This window comes from Lynx rufus, unplaced genomic scaffold (assembly GCF_022079265.1).
Source record: "Lynx rufus isolate CCGP_SWC_20201006 ecotype Redwood Valley unplaced genomic scaffold, mLynRuf1.p SCAF_2, whole genome shotgun sequence".
Classification (NCBI taxonomy): Eukaryota; Metazoa; Chordata; class Mammalia; order Carnivora; family Felidae; genus Lynx; species Lynx rufus.
In genome coordinates this window covers 142,596,893-142,621,774 of record NW_025814834.1, presented here as the reverse complement: position 1 = coordinate 142,621,774, position 24,882 = coordinate 142,596,893, and the positions used below count along the sequence as shown (strand labels likewise).

The following is a 24,882-nucleotide window of genomic DNA, read 5'->3' as shown; positions in this document are numbered from 1 at the left end:
GGAATTGAATTCTATGCATAAGCATGTATTACTTTAACATCCAGAATCTAATTTAAAATTTTAAAGCATATATATGAAAAGCGTTTCCCTATTATCTTGAGAGGGAGGTCAAAGGGAGAGGGATTGTAGGGACTCAGAACCCAGCTCTCATGCACTTCTGAAGACAATCCTCTCAGTGAGGGTCACCCAGTGGGTTCTTTGCTTTCTTTGTTCTAAAAATTACCCACGTGGAGGGATTACATGGCTTCAAACCCATGTCCTTCTGGCTACCTGGAGTGGAAGGCTTGATTTATGTCAAGTTTGAAAAGTGGACTCAATTGTCTTTAGCTCTGGGATGACTTCACACAGGGGCTGGAGGGCTCCCTGCGTGAGGAAGCAGCTTTGCCCTAACAGCTCTCCAGGGGTCATGTTCATTGTTCTCTGAGGAAGGAAATCAAGCCCGAAGCTGCTGGATTCCCAGGAATTGTCTTAGTCATGTGTGTCAGCCTTCCAGAGGTAGTCCTGGAGGGCAGCAGGGCTCACAGCGCCTGGCAGAGAGAGGTCAGTGAGTGTGTGGTGCTCAGTTGTGGGTCCTCCTTCAAGGAGCTAACTAGGGAATAGAATGATCTTCCTCCGCTTACTTGGGGCATAACAACTTACTGCGCTTCCTACCATTCACAGCATCCCTCTTCTAGTCAAAGAAAATAAACATTTATTTAGAAATAAAGGAATATAAAAAAAAATTACTCCAGCCAGGAGTCCCTGTTTCCAACTTGATTGTGGTGCACCACTGCATTGGTTTGTTAAAAACTATCAGTGTCTTGACCAAGATTCCTCCTGGGAGGAACCTTCAGAAAGCAGGGAGAGACCCACAGCAAGGCAGGCTAGGGAAAGACATAAAGCTGTCATCCTGAAAGGATGTGTTCATGTTCACTGCAGGTTCTGTCAGTGCAGAGTGGGCGAGAGAGGAAACGTGAGGCAAACCTTGACATTTCCCTCAACTTTCAAGCACAGAATATAAAGTGTCCATTTTTCTTGTTTTATCAGATTTTAATCAGTAAATTCCTCAGACTTAGAAAAAAAATTGTGCTAAAAAGAAAACTTGTTTTTTTGTTTGTTTTTTTTTTGATAAGCAGATTCCCCTAACCCCACCTGTCATCAACCTGAGTCAGTACACGGGTTGAATTTTGCCCCCTCTGAGGGATATGGGGTATGTGGTATTCCATTTGCAAAGATACCCCAGAAGATGGATGGAAGTGAGACTTCATGGAGAACAGTGAGAGATGTTGGCAAATGCTCGGGGTCCCCGAGGTCAGATCCTGTGAGGTGAGTGCCTATGGCGAGAGCCTCTCTTCTGCCTCTCCCTGGAGGTGGAGGCGCTCCTGAGGAGTTTTAATGCACCCTAACTCAAGGAAGAACTACTAGGAAGTTGGGACGCTGAGGGGAAGGTCAGGAGTGTAACAGGGATGTGTAACTCAGCATCCAGTCCATGCAATCTCTCTGGAATAGTTCACTATGCGACTGTATGTCACCATGGCTTCACCAGAAGGCCCCACCTGGCACCTAGAGAAGCCCTTCTTAGACACTAATGCCACCTGCAGCCAGGGCAGAAGGACCCAGGAGGGGAGTGGGCAGGGCAAGGAGTGAACATAGACTGTATTCCTCATTTAAGAGAAGAGGCCCTTAGGCCCAGGACTTTTCAAATTCCTCTGGAAATGGAGGAGAAGGAAGGCCAAAGAAAAAGATGAGCAACTGCATGAGCACAGGCTTGAGAAGTACACAGAGTGTTCTCTTTGCTCCCATTAAAGCCTATGACAACAGGACACACCCGACAACACCGAGAGATGATCACCAGACAAGAACCAAGATACAGCCTGCCCCACTCCTTACCATCTAAGACTTGTTCCGGACTTATCTCGTCTATGTGGGCTGGACACCTGGTAGAGAAACCCTGAGATGCACAGCTGCAGGTCCCCTGAAACAGACAAGATTCAGTCACTTGAATGATAACATCTCCCTGATGCTGACTGCTATCACCACCAAGCTTCATTTGTTTCTGGCCACCGAAAGTGGTCAACAGATTTTCTGTCACCATTTGAATGTATTGCTTCATGTGAGCATTCTGAGGGTGTGGTTATTTGATTTTATCCTGGCCAGTGTGTGAGTCAGGCACAGAGAGTAGTAGAACCTCAAAGGATACCTTTGGCTTGCCATTATAATATGACAGCTGTGGGTCTGCCTGTGCGAGACATTGTGGTCCTCCTTCCCCATGGATGCACACTGGGCTGTGGAAATCCACCTAGAAAGCCTAGAGGCAGGAACACTTACACCACAGTGGCCAGAGGCATAGGTAATGCTACAAAATAATAATTGGGACAACTGAAATGTGAGCAGTGCCTATTCTCAAGGAGTCCAGAGCACATTCATAATGCTTTACCTGATTTATCTTCACCACATCCCTGATAAGCAGAAGCAGAGATAACCAGTTTCATTTTCTGCATGCAAGGAAACCAATGATGATGAAGAATTAAGGAATTTACCCAGGATGACACAGGTTGTCCACCTTGCTACCCAGACCTGAACTTCGTCTCCTGACATGTTGAGGGGGTCTCTGCTAATTGGTATTGTTTGGCTTCACCATTTTTAGGGTATAGTCCCCAAGAAAGCCTTTTCTTGGCTTTCATTTACTAGTGGACTTTGGGTTTAATTAGGGAACATAAGGGGCACCTGGATGGCTCAATCGGTTGGGCGTCCGACTTTGGCTCAGGTCATGATCTCATGGTCCGTGAGTTCAGGCCCCACGTCAGGCTCTGTGCTGACAGCTCAGAGCCTGGAGCCTGCTTGGGATTCTGTGTCTCCCTCTCTCTCTACCCCTCCTCCGCTCATGCTCTGTCTCTCTCTGTCTCAAAAATAAATAAACATTAAAAAAATTTTTTTTTAAATAATAATTAGGGAACATAAATGTTAGAATGAAAAACAGGAAGCTTAAATAACCACTCTCCTTAAAACTGTGTAACCTTGTAGACTGAGACACTTCTACATTGCAGCACACCGTGTGTGTAGTTTAGGATTCTGGACTACAATAATCTCAGGTTTAAAACTACTTGTTTCATTTAGGGTAAAGCATCTCTGTAGGAGGGTTCGAAATGTCCATTTATCAAAATCTGCAAACAGTCTCAGAAACAAAGAGGTTGATTGCGACAGCGAGAGCCCGATTTGGGTAGAGAAGTCTGGAATGGCAGCACCACACTGTACATTTCTGTTCACCCAAAACGGACTCTTTCCCTGGGCAGACACATACCTCATAGCCTGTTTTTTGGCTCTGGATGTTTTTCATCTTGCGCACCAAAGTTAAGTAGAAGCCTGTGCCAAAGCAGTTCTTCAGGAAGAGTGGGGTGCCTGAGCAATAGAGCCTTCCCTGGGAAATGATGGCGATGCGGTCCCCGAGGAGGTCAGCCTCATCCATGTGATGAGTGGACATGATGATGGTTCTGCCTGCAAGGGCAGAGGTGAGGGGGATCACCAGGCAGGCCTGGGCAAGGCTGGATGGGAGAGGATGTAGAGTAACCTCCCTGTTACATGGGCATAAAAATTTGAAGTTGATAAATAAAAACAGGTATTCTGTGGCAAAGTCCAGAAAACTGGAATAATAGTGACAACAATTAACATTTGACAGCATCCTGCATGTTGTAAAACACTGTCACACACAGTATCTCTTCATCTGGCATTGGACCTGATTCAAATAAATCACCATGTATGGGACATATTTATTATAGTAATTGGCATCTATTGAGTTCCATATGCATATTCTCTGGAGCATTAAGCATTGCATTTATAATCTTTGCAAAGAACACACACACCCTTTGAAACCAATAGGAGATGTCACTAAAAGAAAACAGTAATGAGGATTCCAGGATGGCAAACTGACCACGGGATTCAGCCATGCCGTCTTGTTCATGGGCAGTCTGAGCTCTGCCTGCTGTCTTTCTGGATCTGCACCGTCTGGTTGGAAGGTGCTGGGATAGAGGAAAGAAGGTCCCATTTTGAGACACTGCCCTGCTATCTGCAGTAGTCCTCTGGAGCACTGGACACCTGTGTGTCACCCTCACACCTGGTCTTGAGTGACCATCTGACAGTTATGGAGTTCCTTGGGATGTCTGCATGTGACCTGGGTTTTCTTAGTCAAAGAGGAATTTCGCATAGAGCTGCACACATTGTTCCAGACAGAAGGGCCACAGGTTGAGAGAACCTTTTAGAATATTTTGGGAAGTAGTCTGCTCCATCAGTGATTCCTGTTTATATTTGTGTAAAAACTTCAGGAGGCTTCCATGGGAACTTAGATTTACTCGAGTGACTGCTGAAGTCCCATCAGAGTGTAGTTATGGCTGTCAACTATACTCAGTTACAGAGCGCCAGGAATGAGAGTGGAGATCACAGATAGAGCTTCAGTGAGAACAAAGGGCACCGATCAGTGGCTATTACCTGATCGATACTTCAGAAGCAGGTCCCAAATTGAGCGTCTCGAATAGGGGTCCACCCCAGAGGTAGGCTCATCCAGAATAACCACCTTGGCACCTCCCACGAAGGCAATGGCAACAGACAGCTTCCTCTGCATGCCACCTAGAGGTACGCACAAGGCAACAGGTTCATGACAGCTGTAGAGGATCGGAAGAGAAAGGCCCAGGGCTGTGGTATAAGGGGGGTTACCTTAAGACCAGCAGCAGCTTGACGCTGCCTCCTTAGATATTTATATAGTGTTCAAACCTAGTGGGGTACTCTTTAAATGCAGCAAAGGCAAGAAATGCAGAAATGGATAAGACCATCTGAAGGTTGTTCTCACATTTTAGTCCAAACACATAAACACCGGAATCAATACAGCTCAGGCTGCTCTAACATAGGGTTCCATGTGGGAAATGATCCAGAGGTGGGGTGCTCTTAGGTGCACAGAATAACGTTATAGAAGTGTTCCACCTCTTACGAGGTCTGTAATAAGCCTCCCCCTCTCAGGGCCCTGGGTCCTGGAAGACAATTCATTTGCCATCTGTAGTCCTGTCTTTTTCCAATACCGAGCACCTGACAGATCCTGAGCTTCTTCATTCCTCTTGTGGTGGAGGCCTGTGTCCTCCAACATGGCTTCCATCTCCAGCTGAGCCTCCTCCCAGGACTTTCCTTTCAGCTGGGCGTAGAACAGGATGTGTTCAGCCACTGTGAGGCTATGGGGACAGGGCAATAAGAAAGGCAATGGGTTGGGGCGCCTGGGTGGCGCAGTCGGTTAAGCATCCGGCTTCAGCCAGGTCACGATCTCGCGGTCCGTGAGTTCGAGCCCCGTGTCGGGCTCTGGGCTGATGGCTCAGAGCCTGGATCCTGTTTCTGATTCTGTGTCGCCCTCTCTCTGCCTCTCCCCCGTTCATGCTCTGTCTCTCTCTGTCCCAAAAATAAATAAACGTTGAAAAAAAAAAATTTAAAAAAAAAAAAAAAAAAGAAAGGCAATGGGCTCAGCAATTCTACCTCTAATGATTCACCTTATAGAAAGAATTAAGGGTGAGCACAAAGTTTTAGCAATCAAGATGATCATTGTGGTGCTGTTTATAACACAAAAAAACAAAACAAAAAACAGACCATGCTAAGTATCTAATAAGAAAGGATGGTACATTTATATAATAGTGTAGTATATAAACAAAAAATTATTTTATAGAGGAATATATAATGACATGAAAAGATGTTCATGACATCCTGAGTGAAAAAAAACCCTAACTGCATTAAAAAGTGGCAGGTTACAAAATTGTATGCAGAGTTTTACTCTCCTTTATAATTAAAACACACACACACACACACCTGCATAGGAGAAGTTCTGAAAAATCATACACCAAGGTGTTATGGATGGTGAAATTAAAGGTGACTTCCATTTCCTTCTTTTCTGTTTTTAACTTTTTTAAAATGTTTGTTTATTTTTGAGAGAGACAGAGACAGAGCACAAGCGGGGAAGGTGCAAAGAAGAGAGGGAAACAGAAACTGAGGCAGGCTCCAGGCTCTGAGCTGTCAGCACAGAGCCCAACGCGGGGTTCAAACCCACAAGCTGTGAGATCATGACCTGAGCTGAAGTCAGATGCTTAACTGACTGAGCCACCCAGGTGCCCCATTCTATTTATATTTCTTTCCTTCCTTTCTCTAAATACAATATAGCTTTTAAAATAATAAGTAAAAGTTTCGGGGGAAAGCAAGTGAAAAGCCTCCTGAAAAGTCAGTTTTTAGTGCCTGGCTTAAGAGAGAAACAGGAACAATGGTCTCCTCTCTTGGTCCCTGAGAGGGAATATTTCAGGACTGAACAAGGGGCCCCAGGATGGACCACTCTGTCAGAGAGCAGGGGGAAGTACTTTTCTTAGGGGGTAGACCTCAGCTCCCAATGCCAGAGGCATAGCCTGACTTTCTGAGGGATACCTCTTATAGCAAGCAGGACAAAGGACCTTGAACATGGGGAAACCAAACAAGAACACACTGCCTGCTGCCCCCAGAACAGGCATCCTTGAGCTCAGCTCTAGAGAACATGTGTGTTGGGGGGCAGGGGAGAGCAAGGCATGGGGATGATCTCAATTCCTGTTCTACTTACTGGTGGAACAGGATGTTGTGCTGAGGACACATGCCAAGACTCTGTCGGACTGCATCCAGGCTGGTTTCAATGTCCTTTCCCCCAATGAGCACAGTCCCTGATGTTGGTGGCAACAGACCCGTCAGGATGGACCTGCCAAATACAGGAGTCAGTGGCAGAAAAGATGGCCGTTAGGACTGCTTTGGGATGGCAGCCCCCCACTCTAGGGTCAGTGATGACTCTCACACTGATTCCTGCACTGGCTTTCAATTGAACCCAAACCATTATTAGCTGTGGGGACCAACAGTTTCCCATACAGGCTTTAGAACCAGTGTGTACATCCAGCCCTACTGCGGATGACCACATCTGTCATCTTTGCTTCTACTTATTTCCTAGTGCCCCAGGCAGGCACTGATGGGTTCCTGGAGTTCCCAGCTGCAGAACCTTCACTTACAGCTAAAGATCCCTCCCCAGCTCAGCCATCACTGCTCCTGGTGATGTGGAGGCTTAATTAAAGTGTGCAGTGTGTGATCAATGCTGTGCCTCATATTATTATCACAAAAGCATAGGGCAGGGTCTTAATGAGAGCCCAGGCATTCAATATGTATTTGCTGATTGAATGATTGAAGGAAGACAGGGGAATTACCACCAACAATACTATTTCTGGATTCAAAACAAGAAGCCCAATATCAACATTGGCCCTTTTTTTGGTAAAATGAGAAATAATGATGCCTGCCTCATGGGTTTGTTATGAAGATTAAATGAGCTAATACTTGTAAACACTTAGAACTATGCCAGCGTAAAGCAAAACTCGAAAGTGTTATTACTATTTTTATTAAACATTGTGTTTCAACCCCCAGGGGAAGTTGCATTTCAGTAGTTGATGCAGTCATGTGTTTGCCTTTGAGAAACCTTGGGGTCCTGGATGGCGCTCTGGGCTCTCTGCCCGTATTAGTTAACAAGGAGAAAAATCAGTTGGATTTAGGGCTGCCTGGTCCAGCTCTGTCCCTGAGTTCAGATACAATCTCAGGTTATCTGGACCTGTACTTATAAGCTGAAATCTCTGTTGATCAACCACTAGAGGGAAACAGAACCAAATATAATGGCATCAGCCCCACATTCCATTCACCCTGAACCGCCCTCAGAGAACATTCCAATGTAGGGTGTACACTACATTGTTCCTTCCTGGGGCTCTGTAAGAGGTCAAAGGACTTGAAGACTGTGTGTCACGTGGCTCCCCTGCCCCCTGCGAGGGCCGCCTCTGACGCTCCTTGGGAAACCTTAGCTAGCCATGGTCTCCTTCTCAGCAGATGGTGCTCTGCTCCCTTAGAAAAGTGAAGGGAACTTCTTGACTTTTCTATGCAGAGCTTGCATCTTCCTGAACTTTACCTTCAATTGCCAGCCGGTTACCCCACAGGCCCCTCTAGAGACTACACCCTTTTTATTTTCTCCAGAACTACCACCAACCCTTACAGGTAGGAAAAGGAATCCTCTTTGTTTTGTTTTTGTTTTTTGTTTCTCTGTTTTTACTTTTATTTGCATTTATTTTATGTAGAATTTACTCCTGGGCCATAAGTTTTTGTTTCTTCAGTTTCTTCTGTGGTATCTTTTTCTTCTGTGAACTTCCTCTTAAGGTTTAGGAACACTGCTCTTTTTCAGTGAGGATCATCTCAATGTGTCAGGGAGAGTTCATCCACGAGCCCTGTAAGTTCTATGCTGTATCTTGGGGGGCTTTGTTGCCTGGATGTGCTCAATGACCAGAGAATCTACATCTAAACCCTTAAGTTCAGCATTACTCTCTGCATTTTTAAGCATGTGCAGTAAAAATTCAGCACTTCTTTTTGGGCCACCGACCCTGTGTCCTGCCCCACTGTTTGGTCTGGGCACACCTACCAACTCCACCATTGTAGCATCAGAATGGCACACACTGCTTCTGCAAAGTGACATCTTTCAGATACTTGGTGGCTTTTCGGATATGCATACCCTTGATGGCCTGGGCAGTTTCACCTGTGTTCTTAAAGTGAACATGAAGATTTGAACCTCTTGATTTGCATGATTTTGTGGGGTTTTCCAGGTCAAGTGAATAGCGAAGCATTTTCAGAGATCACCTCAGGCCGCTTACGGGAAGAGCTAAAGGAATCCTCTTTGAAAATAAGTAGTACTCTCTGTAGACCAGGGGTATGTGGTGGTGATGGTCATAGTTTTATCACCATCATTGATGGTAGTGACACGGGAGAGGTTGGGGGTGGGAGGACAGGCTTACAGTGTCATAGATGAGACAACTGACAAGATCTAGCTCTTGCTCTCACTGAAGCATTGCAAGTTGGTGACCCTAGAAAGTCACTTTGACTCTCTGGATGTCCACTTCCCCAGCACACATAAGGGGCAATAAACTTATTTTACCTTCCTCTCCCACTTCTTGTGAGGATCAAATAAAACAACGTATGTGAGTGAGCTTTAAATATTGCAGTGTGCTTTATACGCACTTGGGACACAAATACGTAGTATATTTTTGCCACTAATACTCAATGGGAAAGAGTAAACTGTAGCTAATGAGGCAGAAGAGAGCCGGAAATGACAGGATAGAATGGCAATCCAGGCTCTTTGCCCATAAAACTTACAAGGTGGTGGTTTTCCCTGCTCCATTGTGACCAAGCAACGCAGTGATCTGGTTCTCATAGAAGGTAATGTTAAGACGGTCCACGGCTGGCCTGCTGTAGGGCTCAAAAATCTTTACCAGATTTTTCACACATACCCCAGGAACCAAGCCTGGAAGCTCTCGTTCAAAGAAGGAGTCTTGGAGGAAAAAAATGAACATGATATTAGTGTAATGCCTTAATGTATTCATTCCCCAAGGTTCTTTCTTCAGGCCACTGTCTTTTTCCCCCATGGCCTTAGTTATAGCCTTTGTACGGATTACTAGAGAATAACAATGGTAATAATAGTACCTAACACTTATTGAGCAGTTACTATGTGCCAGGCATTGTTTCAAATACTTTATATGTATTACCTCATTTTACCCTTGTAACAGCTCTGTGGGCGTAGATGTTATTATGCCCATTTTTATAGATGGGGAAACCTAAGACACAGAGACATCAAATATCCAATCAAGGTCACATAGTTCATGAACAGCAGAGCTGAGATTCGAACCCAGAGCGCACTCACTGTCTATTTGGAGAGTTAGTCCCTAAGCTCAATCTTCACGCCAGGCTGCCATTTCCAAGTCTGTAGGGACATTTCCTCATGGGCTTCTGGTAGCAGCTCAGGCTCCTTATCTTCCTCCCAAAACATAACTTTCCTTCAGACTCTCCCATGTCTGGTCCTGTAATGCCCCTCTCCTAGTCATCTTGGCTCAGGCCTTTGCATTAACTTTGTATAGAGCAACTTTTTTGCTCCTCATACTTCACAGATTCTCAGTTACTGGGTAAACTCCACTCTTTTTTTTTTTTTTTTATGTTTATTTTTGACAGAGAGTGTGAGCTGGGGAGGGGCAGACAGAGAGGGAGACACAGAATCTGAAGCAGGCTCCAGGCTGTGAGATGTCAGCACAGAGCCTGACGCAGAACCTGAACTCACAAGCTGTGAGATCATGACCTGAGCCAAAGTCAGATGCTTAACCACCTGAGCCAACCAGGTGCCCCAGGGTATAGTCCACTCTTCTTCATCACTGCCCCTCCACTCATCCACTCTGACACCCTCCCAGTGCAGACCCTCATTAATGTGGTGTCCACTTCTCCCAACCTCCAGTCACTCTCTGCTTTAGTTCACCCTATATAGCACCCCCTAATTTGTTAACATCGTAGTTCTGAGCATTGACTCCCCTACAAAACAACATCCCAATGCTTCTCCTATGTGTGCCTCCTGGTGTCTCCTAAAAATAAGGTGGACCAGGCCCCAGCCCCCCAATTTTGGCCTTAGAATTCCACTCTGGGAGGAGTGGAATAGTGCCTTCCCAGAGGCACTATTGACTGTAGACCAGCTCTCTGATGAGCCGTGCATCATTGACTTCAGCTTTGTGAAATAGCACCTGGGGTAGGCCAGAGGGCCAGAGGCCAGACCTTCTCACACGGTGGGTGGCAGGCAAAGTCCAGAGGCCATGTTGCTTCTCTGACCCCAAGGTGAGGATGGCAAGAGCATTTTAGCATAACAGAGAAGTGTACATGCTTAGGGAATGGAGAACATGGGGAGAAGTACAGAACTGGTTTAAGAGAGAAGATAAAGAAGGCAAAGCCAGGGAATAGTTGCAAACCTAATTCATCAGCTCAGGAATTGTTAGGTAACTTCCACAGTCAGGAAAGGCTTTTGATGGTTTGAATGAATGGACCTCTAGATTTGTAAACTACGAATGAAGTGTAGTCAGCTCCACTAGACTCCTTCCTCCTGTGCACAGAAGCATTTATTTTTGTCTTTCCTTATAGCTCATATCCGCTTTAAGTCCCAGTGACCCAAGTTATTGTTCTTGCTAAATCCTCGGAAGTCAGCACATTTGTGCAACTCACTTGGGAATTGCCTAACAAGGGCACAAACACACCACATACTTGGGATTTGCTTTCTCTAGGAAATATGCGTTAATGTCTGGCTGGACCATTCATCCCACACACGTGCAGCTTGGCCCTTGAGGAGCTATCAGGTTTTAACCCTTGTCACCACAGAGTCAGTATCCTGGGTTTTACTTCACGCCAGGCATGAAGGGTTTTGCTCTAGCTTTTTACAGTAGTCTGAGCCTTTCCCTTGCCTCTGTTCTCTGCCCCTAATGGAGGTTTTTACCATGGGTCCCTTCTGGGTGTTCCGGATCCTCCATTTCCTCTGTTATGGGTTCCGTCTTTTCCAGGGCCCTTTCTTCTCTGGTTGAACAGCCTGCACCAACCAGAAGCCACTGTTATTCCTGGTGAGAGCTAACAATCAGTAAAGGCAGGAAAAGGAGGGGAGAAGGAAGTAGTTGCAGAGTTTCCTACCATAGCTGGAAAACAGTTCCCTCAGAAGGCCAAGTCAGCATTCCCAGGGGCCTGTGGGCCTATAAAGTTCTCAAAATGGCTGGTATTGCTGGCTGGCTGGACTGTCAATCTTTGCTGAGCTCAGAGTGTATTTTGTAACAGGTGTTTCACTTTATCCTCTTAACATGCCAGCAGGGGCCCACAATGTCAGAAATTATAATTAAAAAAAAATTCACAAAACCAGGACCAAGTTTGCAATGGGGTAATTTTCTTTACCTCACCAACAGTAGTTCCTGCTCCAATCAAAAACATGTTAAAGTCATGATGAATCTTGAGAGAAGACGATTCAAGGTGATATGATGGGTAGCCAGCTTAAATTACAGATTGAAAAATAATTTACCTAAGCATTTTTATGGGCATTCAAGTCTTTTGGAACTAACACCAGAGTTAGGACTGGTTGAGGTATAGGCTTATACAAATCGTTGGGGCACTTGGGTGGCTCAGTTGGTTAAGCGTCCGACTTTGGTTCAGGTCATGATCTTGTGGCTCGTGGGTTCGAGTCCCATGTCAGACTCTGTGCTGACAGCTCAAAGGCTGGAATCTGCTTCAGATTCTGTGTCTCCCTCTCTCTCTGCCCCTCCCCTGCTTGCACTGTCTCTGTCTCTCAAAAATGAATAAACATTAAAAACAACAACAATAACAAACTGTGAAGGTGGTGTAAACACACACAGAGGCTTTCTTTTTTTTTTTTTTTTTTTTTTTTGTAAATTTGGCATTTGATTTAAAAGGACATCAGGACATCCTGGAAGGGGAAGAGAAGCAAGCTGAAGAGCAAGCCAGCCAGAGAGGTAAGCAGGGGCAGGAGGAAACCACTGTCGCCAAGAATCTAAAGGCTCTGGTCTCAGGAGCACAGATGTGGGCAGGGCGAGTTTTTTTAATGCAGCAGCCAACCAGGGCCTCTGTCATTCCTGGTCGCCCTCTTCGATCTGCAGCTGTGGGTGGAGGAGCAAGTAATGGGCCTGGTGGTCAGGGACCTGCCACCTTTGGCACTTCTATTTCTGCTTCCTGGGGGATTTTCAAATCGACTACCCACAATTCCTTTGATCACTTTACTAGCTACCCTACTGCACTAACACGCAACAACATAGCAGGGAGAGATCTTCTACATAGTTTAGTCAACGGGTGAGTTCCTTGCCAAGAAATGTGTGTCCCAGTTCCAGATTTTGTCCCAAGTGACAAAAGTGACTTAGACAAGACACTGGTCCTCTTGAGCTCCATTTCTTTGTCTGTGAGAGGAGGGGATTAGGTGGGAAAACTCAGCTCTTTTCTGATTTTAGAGACAGTTAGGAATCTATTTCAGTCTAGCCTGTGAGGCAGGTGAAAAATATTTGGCTGCTGTTAGCAAAAATACATGTGATTCATTTTTGAAGGAGCACATTTGTCTTAAGAATTTTTTTTTGAGAGACAGATTATCTGCTGAAATTGTAGAGGGAAAAAATGCCCACAAGTTTTGATATTCACTGAAATTAGAAATGTTCAGGAATATGCTCCTGTGTTGAAAAACCCCATTTACAATGGATAACTTTATTATGGTTGAAATTTAAAAGTTATAGACAAGATAGACAAACCAACATAACAGAAAAATACTGAGCTGTTGAAGTGCTATTTGTTTGAACCATAAAAACAAAACAAAACAAAATAAACCACCCAAGCCTTTTTTTTTTTTAATTTTTTTTTTCAACGTTCATTTATTTTTGGGACAGAGAGAGACAGAGCATGAACGGGGGAGGGGCAGAGAGAGAGGGAGACACAGAATCGGAAACAGGCTCCAGGCTCCGAGCCCTCAGCCCAGAGCCTGATGCGGGGCTCGAACTCACGGACCGCGAGATCGTGACCTGGCTGAAGTCGGACGCTTAACCGACTGCGCCACCCAGGCGCCCCCCACCCAAGCCTTTTTTAAAGGCCCCAGGCTAATCACCTACAGAAAACAAACATCTATCTTAGTGCTTAAAGGATAAATCCTGGCCTAGACCCAATAATATAAAATAAAGTGCAGGTAGGTGAGGAACAGATTGGAAAGTATTTCTTTCGCTTCCAGAAACTACCAGCTCCAAGGAAGTCCCCAGTAATCACGGCAGGAATTTCTTGCCTTCTCATACCTCACAAAAGAGTCTATGCAACTTCTAGAACTCTCTCTGGGCTTCCTGTCCTGTTTAGTAGGAGAGGTACATTTTAGCTAAGATGCATTCTGGGCAAATACTCCCTTACCCCTCTTCCCCAACCATAAGTAAGATGAGTATTAGAGAAGAGTCTGGGAGTGTTTGTCTTGAAGATCATAGCTTCACTCCAACCTCTGGATGTACCTTTACCTTGGGAGAATGCATTAATTTATATTTTGGAAAGGAATAAAAAAGCAGGAGGGGAGGCAAAAGGTACAAAGGTTTCTTCATGATTCTATGGATCTCCCTGCTTTAAATTGAGGAGTTGCAAAAGTCATTTGCACCCTAAAGTGGTTTGGCCTTTTTTTACTAGGCAATTTAATCCACTGGGCACAAGCTGTATAGGACACAAGGGTTTAGCAATGCTCAGCCATTCACCCTGGCCCAGCAACTCCCAAAGGTGCGTTCCTAGAGGCTATGATGCTGCACTACAGTGTCAGAGCCCTCAGGAGGTAGCTAACTAATCAGGAATCACACACTTGACAGAAGGAGCCACCTCTATAGCCTATGTGTATCCATGACATAGCCAAAGGAGTCAGTTTCAAACATTAAGATTTTTATCAAAAAATTTTAAACAACTCACCTTCACCACCAAGCCAATAGGACTCTTGCAGAAGGAAGTACCAAGGAAGTGGGGTTCCATAGTTCCCTAAAAATGACAGGTAAATCATTTGAAATGACAGGGAAAAAGCCAAAGGAGTCCTGCATTACCACAGTTCTATAAAATCTGGAATTTATTTCTCTGAATCTCAAAGTACAACTATAGATATTTATAGTTCATAAGCATTACAGGGGCTCCCACAAAGACTACTCCTTCCAATATGTTTGAATTCAAAAGGTCACTTTTTTGGGTGGACCCAGCAACACTAAGACTGATGATCTTGGTTGACGTTAGTTTTCCAAGAAAACATTTTATTAAAGAATTTAATCATGCCCTTTCTCAACAATCACCAGATGATAGTAATGATGATAGTTACTAACATTTATTGGATGCTCTTTCCATGTCGGGCATTATTGTAAGCACTTTTCATGCATTAAATATATTTTTTTAAGTTTATTTATTTATTTTGAGATAGAGAGCGGATGGGGGCAGAGAGAGAGAGAGGGAGAGAGAGAATCTTAAGCAAGTTCTGCGCTGTCAATTCAAAGCCTGATGTGGGGCTCAAAGTCACAAACCCTGAGGTCATGACCTGAACCAAAATCAGGTTAACTGACTGAGCCATCCAGGTGCCCCTGCATTAAGTAATTTAATCCTGGAAACAATCCTAGGAGATAGGCAATGGTATTCTTGTGAATAAGGAAACTGAGGCACACTGAGTTTGATTCTTCTGCCCAAGGTCACAGATAATTAAACAGAGGTATAGGAATTCCAATATGGGTAATCTGGTTCTAATACCACTGATCTAAACTATCCTATGCTATTGGATCCATCTGGATTTCAAGGAAAAGACTCCCAAATGCTCCACTTCTCTTAGCAGGCTTTGCTCCCTTTAAAATGTTAATTTTGTAAGAATACTTTGTTTATTTAATATTATCCCATGTTCCATGACCACTAGAACGTCAGCCCTTCAAGTGTAGGTCTGGATTTGTCTTTTCCACCCCTCTTTGCCCAAATGCTAGTGTTAAGCCAAACATATAGGTGCTGCTCAGTAAATAGTTGTTGGACAAATTAAAGTTTCAGCTCCGCTAAAATAAAGCCCTTGGATTATGGACAAATTTCATTTTCAATCCAACTAATTTTCAATGATTATATCTCCTAGTGGCCCAGTGAGATAGAAAAGCTGAGGCAAAGCAGGTCAAGTGTATTGCTCAAAGTCACCATTATGGGTTGAATTGCACCCCCTCCCAACCCCCAAAGATACCTTGAGGTCCATGGTAGAATACAAAATAGTTGGTTTTGTCCCCAGTTCCCAGCACAGAGCTTGTAAACCCCTTAGAATTTCCTGAGTCATAGGAATGTCTTTTGTTGTTCATAACAAGCCCCTTTCTCAACCATATCTGTGTTTATGCTAATGAGGTGACTCAGGGTAGGGGCCCTAGATAGCTTCAGGATGGGGGCTGGTCGCCAGAAAGACCAGGCCTGGGAAAAGAGGATAGAAACTTTCAGCCGTACCCTCCATCCTGGTAGAGAAGGGGGCTGGAGATGGAGTTATAGAAACTTTTGAAGGAGATTCAGGGAGCTTCCGGGTTGGTGAGCACATCAAGGTGCTCTCAAGGTAGTGCACCTGGAGAGGGTATGGAGGCTCCATGCACCACCCCTCCCGTACCTCCACTTAAGCACCTCTCCCGTTTGGCTGTTCCTGAGTTGTATTCTTTATTATAAAGCTGTAATTGTAAATAGACAACTTTCCTGAATTCTGTGAGTTGTTCTAGTGAATTATTGAACTGGGGAGGTGGTTGTGAGAACACCTGAATTTGTGTTCAGTTGGACAAAAGTATGGTAGCTTGGGCACTGTATTTGCTGCTGGTATCTGAAGTGGGAACAATCTTGTAGGACTGAATCTGCTTGTGGGGTCTGTGCTAATTCTGGGTAGTTACTATTAGAATTGAATTGTATTGTTGGACACCTGGTTGCATTAGAGAAATAGCTGATGCTGGGAAAAAATGACACATTTGGTATCAGAAAAAAAAGACCCCAGAGTCTTAACCTCTGGCCCTGTTTGGAAATAGTTACTGCTAATGTGCTTAGTTGAGATTAAGTCACATTGGACTAGATAGAACCCTAATCCAATATGACTGGTATCCTTATAAGAAGATGGCCCTGTGAAGACAGACACACAGAGGGAGAATGCCACGTGAAGACAGAGATTGTTGAAAAACCACCAGAAGGGGGAAGAGGCAGGGGAGGCTCCTTCCCCTGCAGATTTCAGGGGGAGCATGGCCCTGCCAACACCGTGATTTTCTACTTCTAATCTCCAGAACTGTGAGACAAAAAGAAAAAAAAGAAAAAAAAATTGTTTTAAGCTACCCAGTTTGTGATGTTTTGTTATGGCAGCCTTAGGAAACTAAGATAGTCACACGGCTAGGATCCAAACCCAGGCCTTCTGGCTCAGCCTAGCAATCCTTCTCCTATTCCAGGGTTGCTGCCTATGTATTTCTGCCAACAATGGCTGCCCCAAGACGATGTGAGTTCATCCCTCCCCAGGGACTGGGCCCAGCCTCACTCACCCTGCCTGCTCTTGGCCAGAGCACTGAAAGCCTGGTCATGGCTGCCACAGCATTAGGTGGCAGTTGGTTGACTTGGAACCCACTCAAATGGAGGCTGGACTTCTCTAGCTACCGGGAAATGCTGATTTGAAGGAAAATCTCATTTCTACACAGCAAAACAAAACTGTGCAAACACCCAGTTTTGATTCAGGAGTTGCTCTTCCATGCTGCAGATTAATCAGGTATTCATTCAATGTCCACCAAAAGTCAGGCACTATTTGTGGCACTGAGCCTGAAACACTGAACAAAACAGACTGTGGGCCCACTCTCATTGGCCCATATTCTACTAAGGGTAGAGAGTCAAGAAACAAACACATAAAGATACATCACGGCAGATAGTGATGTCTCAAAAATAAAGCGGGATATTCAGGAGCACTAAAGGAATGTTATTTATATAGGGATAGATATTTAGATATTTTCAATCTGGAAAGACTCCAGTGATGACATGACATCTGAACATAAGACTGAACAAAAGTGAGGAAGCAAGCCTGCAGGTATGTAGGGAGGGTGATGTAGAAACATGCTCCAGGCAGTGAGAACAGCAGGTGCAATGGTCCTGAGGAGGAAATGTACTTAGTGTATTGAAGAACAGTCAGTGACGAGGCGGATGTGGCTGGAACAGAGAACATGAGGTAAAAGGGAAGGACACGAAATGGGGCAAACAGTTAGAGGCTGATAATGAAGCACTTTCTAGGCCAGGGCTGGGACACTGGATTTTACTCTGGGCAAGAGGAAAAACCACTGGAGGGATCTGAACAGAAGGCTGACACTATCTGACCCAGATTCTGAAAGGATCTCTGAATACAGCATGGAGAACAGACTGGTAGGCGATGACTATGGAAGGAGGCTTGGACTGGTAAGGTAGTGGTAGAGGTGGTGACAAGGGATCAGATTCTGGATCTATTTCTAAAGTAGGGCCACCAACATTCGCTGATGGATTTTTGACCTAAGTTTAAGTTTCAAATGCTGGCTATGAAAGTCCAAATGGAAAGAACTTAGGAAGGATGAGATTTAAACCAGATGAAAAGATGGGAGAGGGCTGGGAATCTGAAGAACCCAGTACCAGTACCTTTACCCTCAAGAGGTTGACACTTACCTGGAAAAACCTGGTCGAGGTACCAGGCAAGCAGTCCATACAGAGCAGCATCAAGGAGCATCATCTTCATAGACATCAGGAAGCTGAATTCATCCCCTTCCATGGGGCTATTCCCGATATTGCCCCACTGCAGCCCCAGGCCTTGCTCCTCAAAGCGTACCAGGTACTCAGTGCCAAACCCAAATGCCACAGGAGACAGCAGGCTCTGCAGTGAGGCAGAGGGCACAGGAGATCAGCAGAGGTCTTTTATTCAACACAACAGCAGCCAGATGCCCTCAGGCTAGGAAGGAGGGCCAAAAGAGTGTCCAGGTTGTGTCCAGGTGTAACGATACCCCAGGGAGGGGTTAAGGCAGTCTTTCCACAGGAAGAAAATTCTGAAAATGCCTCTCAGGACTTGGGGACCCCTGCCCAATACTCACTGGGCCATCTCTTACCTGTTCAATGGAATACAGTTGTGTCATGGGAAAGACAAATACCACAAAAGCATAACACACCAAAGGACCAGAGGTCCTCATGTTCACCTTCCTACCTTTCCCCCCTTCTTCCTACCTCTTTCTTAACATCACACAGTTCTTGACAGAACAATGGGAATAACTTGAGCTTCTCTGTGTGAATCCCATTAGAAGGGTCCACAAAGTCATCGGTGTCCTAGGGCAGTCTAGGGGCCAGGCAAAGGATGGTCCCATGACTTCCTGAGGTCTGTCAGTGAGGCCAGAAAAGCCTCAGATTACACTGATGTCATCTTTTCTCATCTCCAGACTGGGGACAATCATTTTCTTAGGTTCTTTGTAGAGAGAACAAGTCAACTAAATAGGTGGTGTCCAAAAGGAAGCTGAAGAGGAAGGTCCACAGCCAAATCCCCACAGGTGGTCCCTTGCATGGCATAAAGCACACAAGCACATACAGAGGGATGGGATCTTCTCATTTCCTCTGCTCAGAGGCCTCTCTGTAGCTTGCAGGACCCAGGGTAGGGTTCAAATTGTCTGTCTATTGAAGGAAGAGATTCTCCAGCTGTAGGTTCACAAAAACCATTGTAAAAATATCAGCTCAGCCCTGGTCCACACAGCTGCCAGAACTATAGCTTCTTGGTGGATCCATACACCCATGAAGCTAGTGGTGGCCTCAAAGTACTGATGTCTACTCAGTATATCAAGAGAGCCCAGCTCTGCCCACAGGCTGAGTCAGAAGGACTTCTTGCTACTAGCCCATTATGATTTTAGAAAATTGGATACTATAAATAGCAGCAATTAATTTCTTGTTTAACATGAGAAGTAAAAGGCAGATGCCCTGGCAGCTCTACAGCCAGATAAGTTTGAGTTTGATAAGACAGCTTACACCTTGGATCTTTCCTCAATAAGAAGCAGGTGGTAGTCCTTTCTTGACTCCACTGCATAGAGAACTATGGAGGGAAGTTCTCAAAGACAAAACAGTGCACCCAAGAGAGCATGAAAACTGTTTGAGCCTGGTTAATGAGAGGGTGGAAATGGCCCATTTGAAAATAATAGAGAAAAAGGCAGTACCGTTAGTTTGGGAATTGTGAACTAAGAAGTCTATCTTTCAAGAAAATCCTCTCCTGGCAAGAAGGCTTGGCTCTTAACTGGCTCATTTCTGTACCCTTTCTGCACAGTGGTATACCATGATGAAGACCGTTGTAAGCTACCCGGATTCAAGTTTTTACGGAGAAAAAAGAAAGTTTTTAAAGAATGGAAACATCTTTCTGGGCCTAACAGTTAGGGGGCTAGCTCCCTCCCTTCTGGATCTTTTCACATGATTTGAAAATAAAACTGAGTGAAATGGTCCACATTCTTCTCCTCTTGTGGACACATAAAGGGACCAATGAGTTGAACTGGTTTTTGACTGCTTCCCAGGGCAGACTCATCAGGCGGGTTTGGTAAAGAGGGACGGTTAGGTAGCTCAGGGTGAAGACTGCTCCAACTTTTGCCCCTGTGTCTTTAAACCTTACTTCCCTTTGGGCCAAAAGGCAAAGCGGATCCCCTCAAAGGGCAGGCCCGTTTTCCAGGACCACTACAGACCCCTCAAAGAAAATGTATCATATATTAGGAGTAAGTCCAAGGTCCCTCACCACAGCCATCTTCAGATCAGCCGTCATTCGGTCCTGCCAGGCGAAGCAGAGAATGTGTGGCAGGTAGAGGGTGAAGTAGATGACACCACTACAGGCTGCTGCCAGGCTGGCCCTGGAGAAGAAGGTGCTGAGCAGGAAGCACTGCATGATCGTAGCAGTGGAGAAGGCCAACAGGAACAGGAAGAGGATGAATGGATTGCTGTAATGTAGGATCCTTCCATGCTGAAACCAAAGAGGCCATCTGAGTCAGTAATTTCCACCCATGTCCACAGCACCATCCCTCTCAGGGGGCAACCTCTGTGCAGCGATTCTGGGCCTTCAGAAGCCCTTGCTCCAGAGTGGTCTCTCCACCATCTTTGACTGGTGCCTAAATTTCCACATTTGAGACTCAGTGTGTTGAATTCCTTTAATCCTGTGAGTGTCATTCTCCCTGGGAGGGTAACACATTAGGCTGCCTATCAGTATGAGTAATTATTATGTATTAAGTAAGCAAATCTTTGATGGGAAGGGAGAAATAAGTCTAGAGGAGGAAGTCTAGGGGAGGAAGATCTTAGAACATCAAGAGCTCCAAGATACACTGAGGAGATGAGGGACAAGAAAGGGAGATAGGAGAGCCCCCAACAAGCTGTAATGTTTTGCTTGGGGCCTAACCTGCTGACTCAATCATGTGTATTCTGAGATTTACTACTCACACTGGTAAAAATATCAGTAATTAATCCACATCACTTGGAAGTGGATTAATCGTCCTCCTCCAACAATATCATCCAAATACATTTCATAGAACCCGTGGGCAAATACTCAGTATCTTTAACATTAACTAATGACTATGTAGAAATCAGGACCAAATCAGCAATTTTCAGTAAGTGAGCTGTTGCCCAACCACATTATAGGAAAAACTGAGATGTTCACGCTTATTAGGCTTTCTTAGTTCTCCTTTACTATAGACCTCCTATGAGGAATTTTACGCTTTGCACATAACTCCAAATACATATAGATTGTCTTGTTCTTTTCTCGGGAGCATAAAGGCACAAATAGGTTCATCTCTTGAATGGGTTCTGATCAAGTGGTAGTGGTGCCCTGAAGCACCAGATTCCTCATAGGAAAGAGAGACAATGAGCAATGTGTGAGTGTGTGGAAGCTGAGTGGAACACAGATGCGCCACTTAGCTGCTATTGCTACCGATTCTCCCTCATTCACACACTTGTGCCTGCCAGGCACAACGGAACAGATTAAAAAATAGAATAAAACAAATGGGAAAGGAGGGTGGAAGAGGGCTATGCCTAACTAGAACAAAACTCTGAGGAACTCTAAATGAAAGTCAAAATTAGGACTCAGAGCTCCTGATTTTGTGTGTCAAAGAGCTCCCCACATCACCTGGAAAGCACAGTCCTTTTCCTTAATCACACAACTCAGGAAAAGCAAGTCCATGGCTGAACATGTGGCTATGGCTGGAAGAACTTTAAGATGGTTGCTGGTATTTTCAGAAGAATAAAATCAGTTTCTTACCCCAGCTCAAAGCAAAGTCCTAGAAACTTCCAGACCTGTGTAGTCTCTCACTGACAAGACAGAGGGGACAGCTACTTGGCTGACCCAACAGACTTACAGGCCTTAGCTTCCTCTAATGACCACTGTTCTTCTTTGTTCCTAATAGCCTGAATAACAGTGGAACCCGCCCCATTGTCCAGCTTCCAGATTCTTTCCTGCAGAGTTGAGGTGGGAAGGAAGAACAAGGCAAAGATGGGAGCGTCATCCTAAGGAATCCTATTCTGGTGTGGAAAGCTCTGTTTCCGTCATCACTGGAACAATGTCCTGGTTCCCACAAGGAGAAACCTCTTTGTGTAAGAAACTCTTAGTGAACATTCTTTACCTCACGTCCTAAAAGCTTTGAAGTCTTAATGCCCATTCTTAGGAAGGCAGATCTCAATGTCACTTCTCAGACATTGCAAGAAAACACACACGTTTATCCATTTTGCCTAAGTCTGACGCTTATGCATTTTGACTCCTTTAATTCTGAGGACACAAAATGCCTTGGAAATGGGAAAAGGAGCAGACTGAAGGATGGGAAGGAACAAGGGACCACTAGAGGAAGATAAGGAGCTTAGCTTCTCCCCTCCTCTTTGTGGAGCTCCAGGACTCTGCACATTTAAAGCCACCAATTTAAAGCGAGGTTGCCTGAGCAGAATGACCTCTACATCAGAATTTTGACAGGGCTCTAGCACTGGGTTTAACTAAGGTCACAGAGCACACTGAATCTCAGTGCAACACTGAAAACAAAACCCTTCAGAATTAGTACATTTTACTGCAAAGAGAAGGGTTAGGATTTGGTTTAACTGAATATCTGCTGGATGGACAGGATATATGATGGAATATTCTTGGATCAGGTTGACACCAGTATGATCCAGCACGGGATGGGACACAGCCAGAATCTATGGTTCAGCATACATGTTGCCTACTGCAGAGGGGCGCTTAATATGACAATGCTAGAGAGGCAGAACAAGCTTGATAACACCAAGCTTGAAGTTTATACCAAATCCCATCTAATAAACATTTTAAAAAACTACCCAAATTTATGAAGTTATCATCTAACAAGTACAGAAGATCATCTGCTGTGGAGGAACTGCAAATGAAGGATAAGAATATATTATGAAATACTGTTTTATTTCCAAGTCTGGCCTGTGAGGGAGCTGCAAGCTTGCAGAGGATGGACCTATGTGTGCTGTCTGCAGCTATAAATACTCCTACCATGGAGAAAGGACAGACTCTAAATTCCATCCTTCGAAACAGAGTGGTCTTGGAGACTGTTCAGGCAGCAGAATGTCCTCTGATCAAGCCATGAATGGTGTCACCATGATGGTAATTAAACAGTCCAGGTCTTCTCTCCTAATACACTGAAAAGGCTCTTCACATTCCAACTCCAGCTGCTGGCTAGGGCAGTAATCCCAGGAAAACATTCTTTGTACTCATTTCTTCTGTGTCTGCAAAGATAGAACCCTTTGCACATACAATCACTCTGTGCTGGGCTCTCCAAACGGCAGCTTCTCCAGATAGTCCATGGAATGGGGTTAGATAGTCTATGCAGACTGTAGCACACTGGGCAGAAAGTGGGAGCAGGGAACACAGTATGATACAGAGGTTCCTTGGGGGGACATTTTATCTGAGTATTTTCCACCTTGGCTGAAATCACCAGGCAGCTGCATATGGCCACTTTGGCTAAAATGGGCGGGCAGCTACATATCAGGCTATCCTTGCTGGCCAGATGACTGATGTAGGCATGAGTTCATTAATAGGAGGAAAGGTGGGAAGTACAAAACTATTCAAGATTTCCTGGACCTTCTCCATCTGGCTTACCATGATGAATGTGGTCAGAAGGAAGATGCTCATTGACATGATAGAGAAGCTGTCCAGGAACCAGGTAGACCAAATCACTGCATTGGAGACACCCTGATTTTTCAAGGTCTCCTTCAGTCGCAACTCCTTCTCCAAGACGATGCTCTTTACAGTCATGGAGACAGAGTAGATCCAGGCCAGCACCATGAAGATAGGGAAACAGCGGTTCAGGATGATCATAAAACTGAAGCAAGAGGAGAGAAACAGAATAGTAGAATGCCCTGTACCTGGTAGAGGTGGACTAAATATTTGTCAAATGAATGTGTTGAGAACAAAGCCCAGATGTAGGGAAAGGCAGAAAATCCCCACTGGGCATTCAAAAGGCATGAATCTTTTACTGTACTGCACTTTGCCCCGAAAGAATTACTTTTTCCTTAGACCAAGATGGTAGCTTTTTGGTTAGCCCAGATGAATGCTCTACAAGTAATATGTGTAAATAAAATTGTACTATGTATGTTACACAGTACAGACCTTGTAAATTCTTGTGGGAAAAAACTACAAACCTGTTGATGCAGTTGTGACTGGAATAGATACATGCTGACACTGAAGTCCAAGAAGGTTAACCACAAACAAAGGGACTTGGTGTTGGTGGTGAGATCCATAACTGGGCCCCCCAAACAGGTCAGGCAGCTTAGCACTATATATCCCAGAGGATCAAACCCCAATTAAGCAGGAAGAGGCACAAAAAAACCAGTGCCACCAGTGTGACACTTTCAGAAGGCAAATGACCCATCAATAAATCAATCAGTAATCCAATACCACTAACTCCACCAGCCATGTACCAGTGGAATAATTCCATGGATATTCATTCTAGCAAGCAGGATAGATTTGATATTCTGGAATTATTTTATTGTGAACTTTACACATATTTTGCCTGCGCTTGATGTGCTAGGAAAGCCCTTAAGACTATTATCGATTGAAAACTGTTGGTTGTCAAAGGAAGGGCCCAATTCCAGTATGGGAGGGTTCTTTCTCAAGATGGCCCTAAGGACAGCACCAGAAATTCATAAAGCCTGCACTCTGGGGACCTGCCACCAGAGGGCTCTCCCACTCTAAATGGCCAGAATCCCTACTGCCTCCTCATTGTGTACCCCACTACCCTGCCAGCCACTCCCATTCTGATCCTAAAAGTGGAACCCCGCTTTTGCCTGTGGCTCCACATCCCATCTCCGTCTATTATCCGAAACCATAGTGACTACAGAACAAACATCATTATCTCTTTAGTCTTGTGTTGAGCTGAAGAAGGAGAACCAATTGGACTAGGGTGCTGAGAGAGCATTTCCTGTGCCCATACTGGGCTTTATCTTACTGTCTTGTCAGGCAGCAATTTGACTGTTCCTTTTTTCAGGGTGTGTGTGTTTGTCTCCTCTCTGAACCCCACAGACACAATG

General features: G+C 44.9%; 1 protein-coding gene and 1 pseudogene across 1 annotated transcript in view; both read right to left on the bottom strand.

Annotated features, from left to right (window-relative positions):
• ABCA4 (ATP binding cassette subfamily A member 4) overlaps positions 1–24,882 on the bottom strand; it is a 164,309-nt gene that overhangs the window by 80,259 nt on the left and 59,168 nt on the right. Inside the window, exons 14-24 of the mRNA XM_047082315.1 lie at positions 23,453–23,675; positions 20,105–20,326; positions 18,022–18,226; positions 14,302–14,367; positions 11,333–11,422; positions 9,187–9,361; positions 6,587–6,718; positions 5,053–5,192; positions 4,462–4,599; positions 3,281–3,474; positions 1,870–1,954 (exon numbers count right to left, since the gene is read on the bottom strand). Coding sequence (XP_046938271.1) covers positions 1,870–1,954; positions 3,281–3,474; positions 4,462–4,599; positions 5,053–5,192; positions 6,587–6,718; positions 9,187–9,361; positions 11,333–11,422; positions 14,302–14,367; positions 18,022–18,226; positions 20,105–20,326; positions 23,453–23,675 — 1,670 coding nt within the window. The remainder of the gene's footprint in view (positions 1–1,869; positions 1,955–3,280; positions 3,475–4,461; positions 4,600–5,052; positions 5,193–6,586; positions 6,719–9,186; positions 9,362–11,332; positions 11,423–14,301; positions 14,368–18,021; positions 18,227–20,104; positions 20,327–23,452; positions 23,676–24,882) is intronic.
• Positions 8,124–8,660, bottom strand: LOC124515229 (60S ribosomal protein L17-like; annotated as a pseudogene).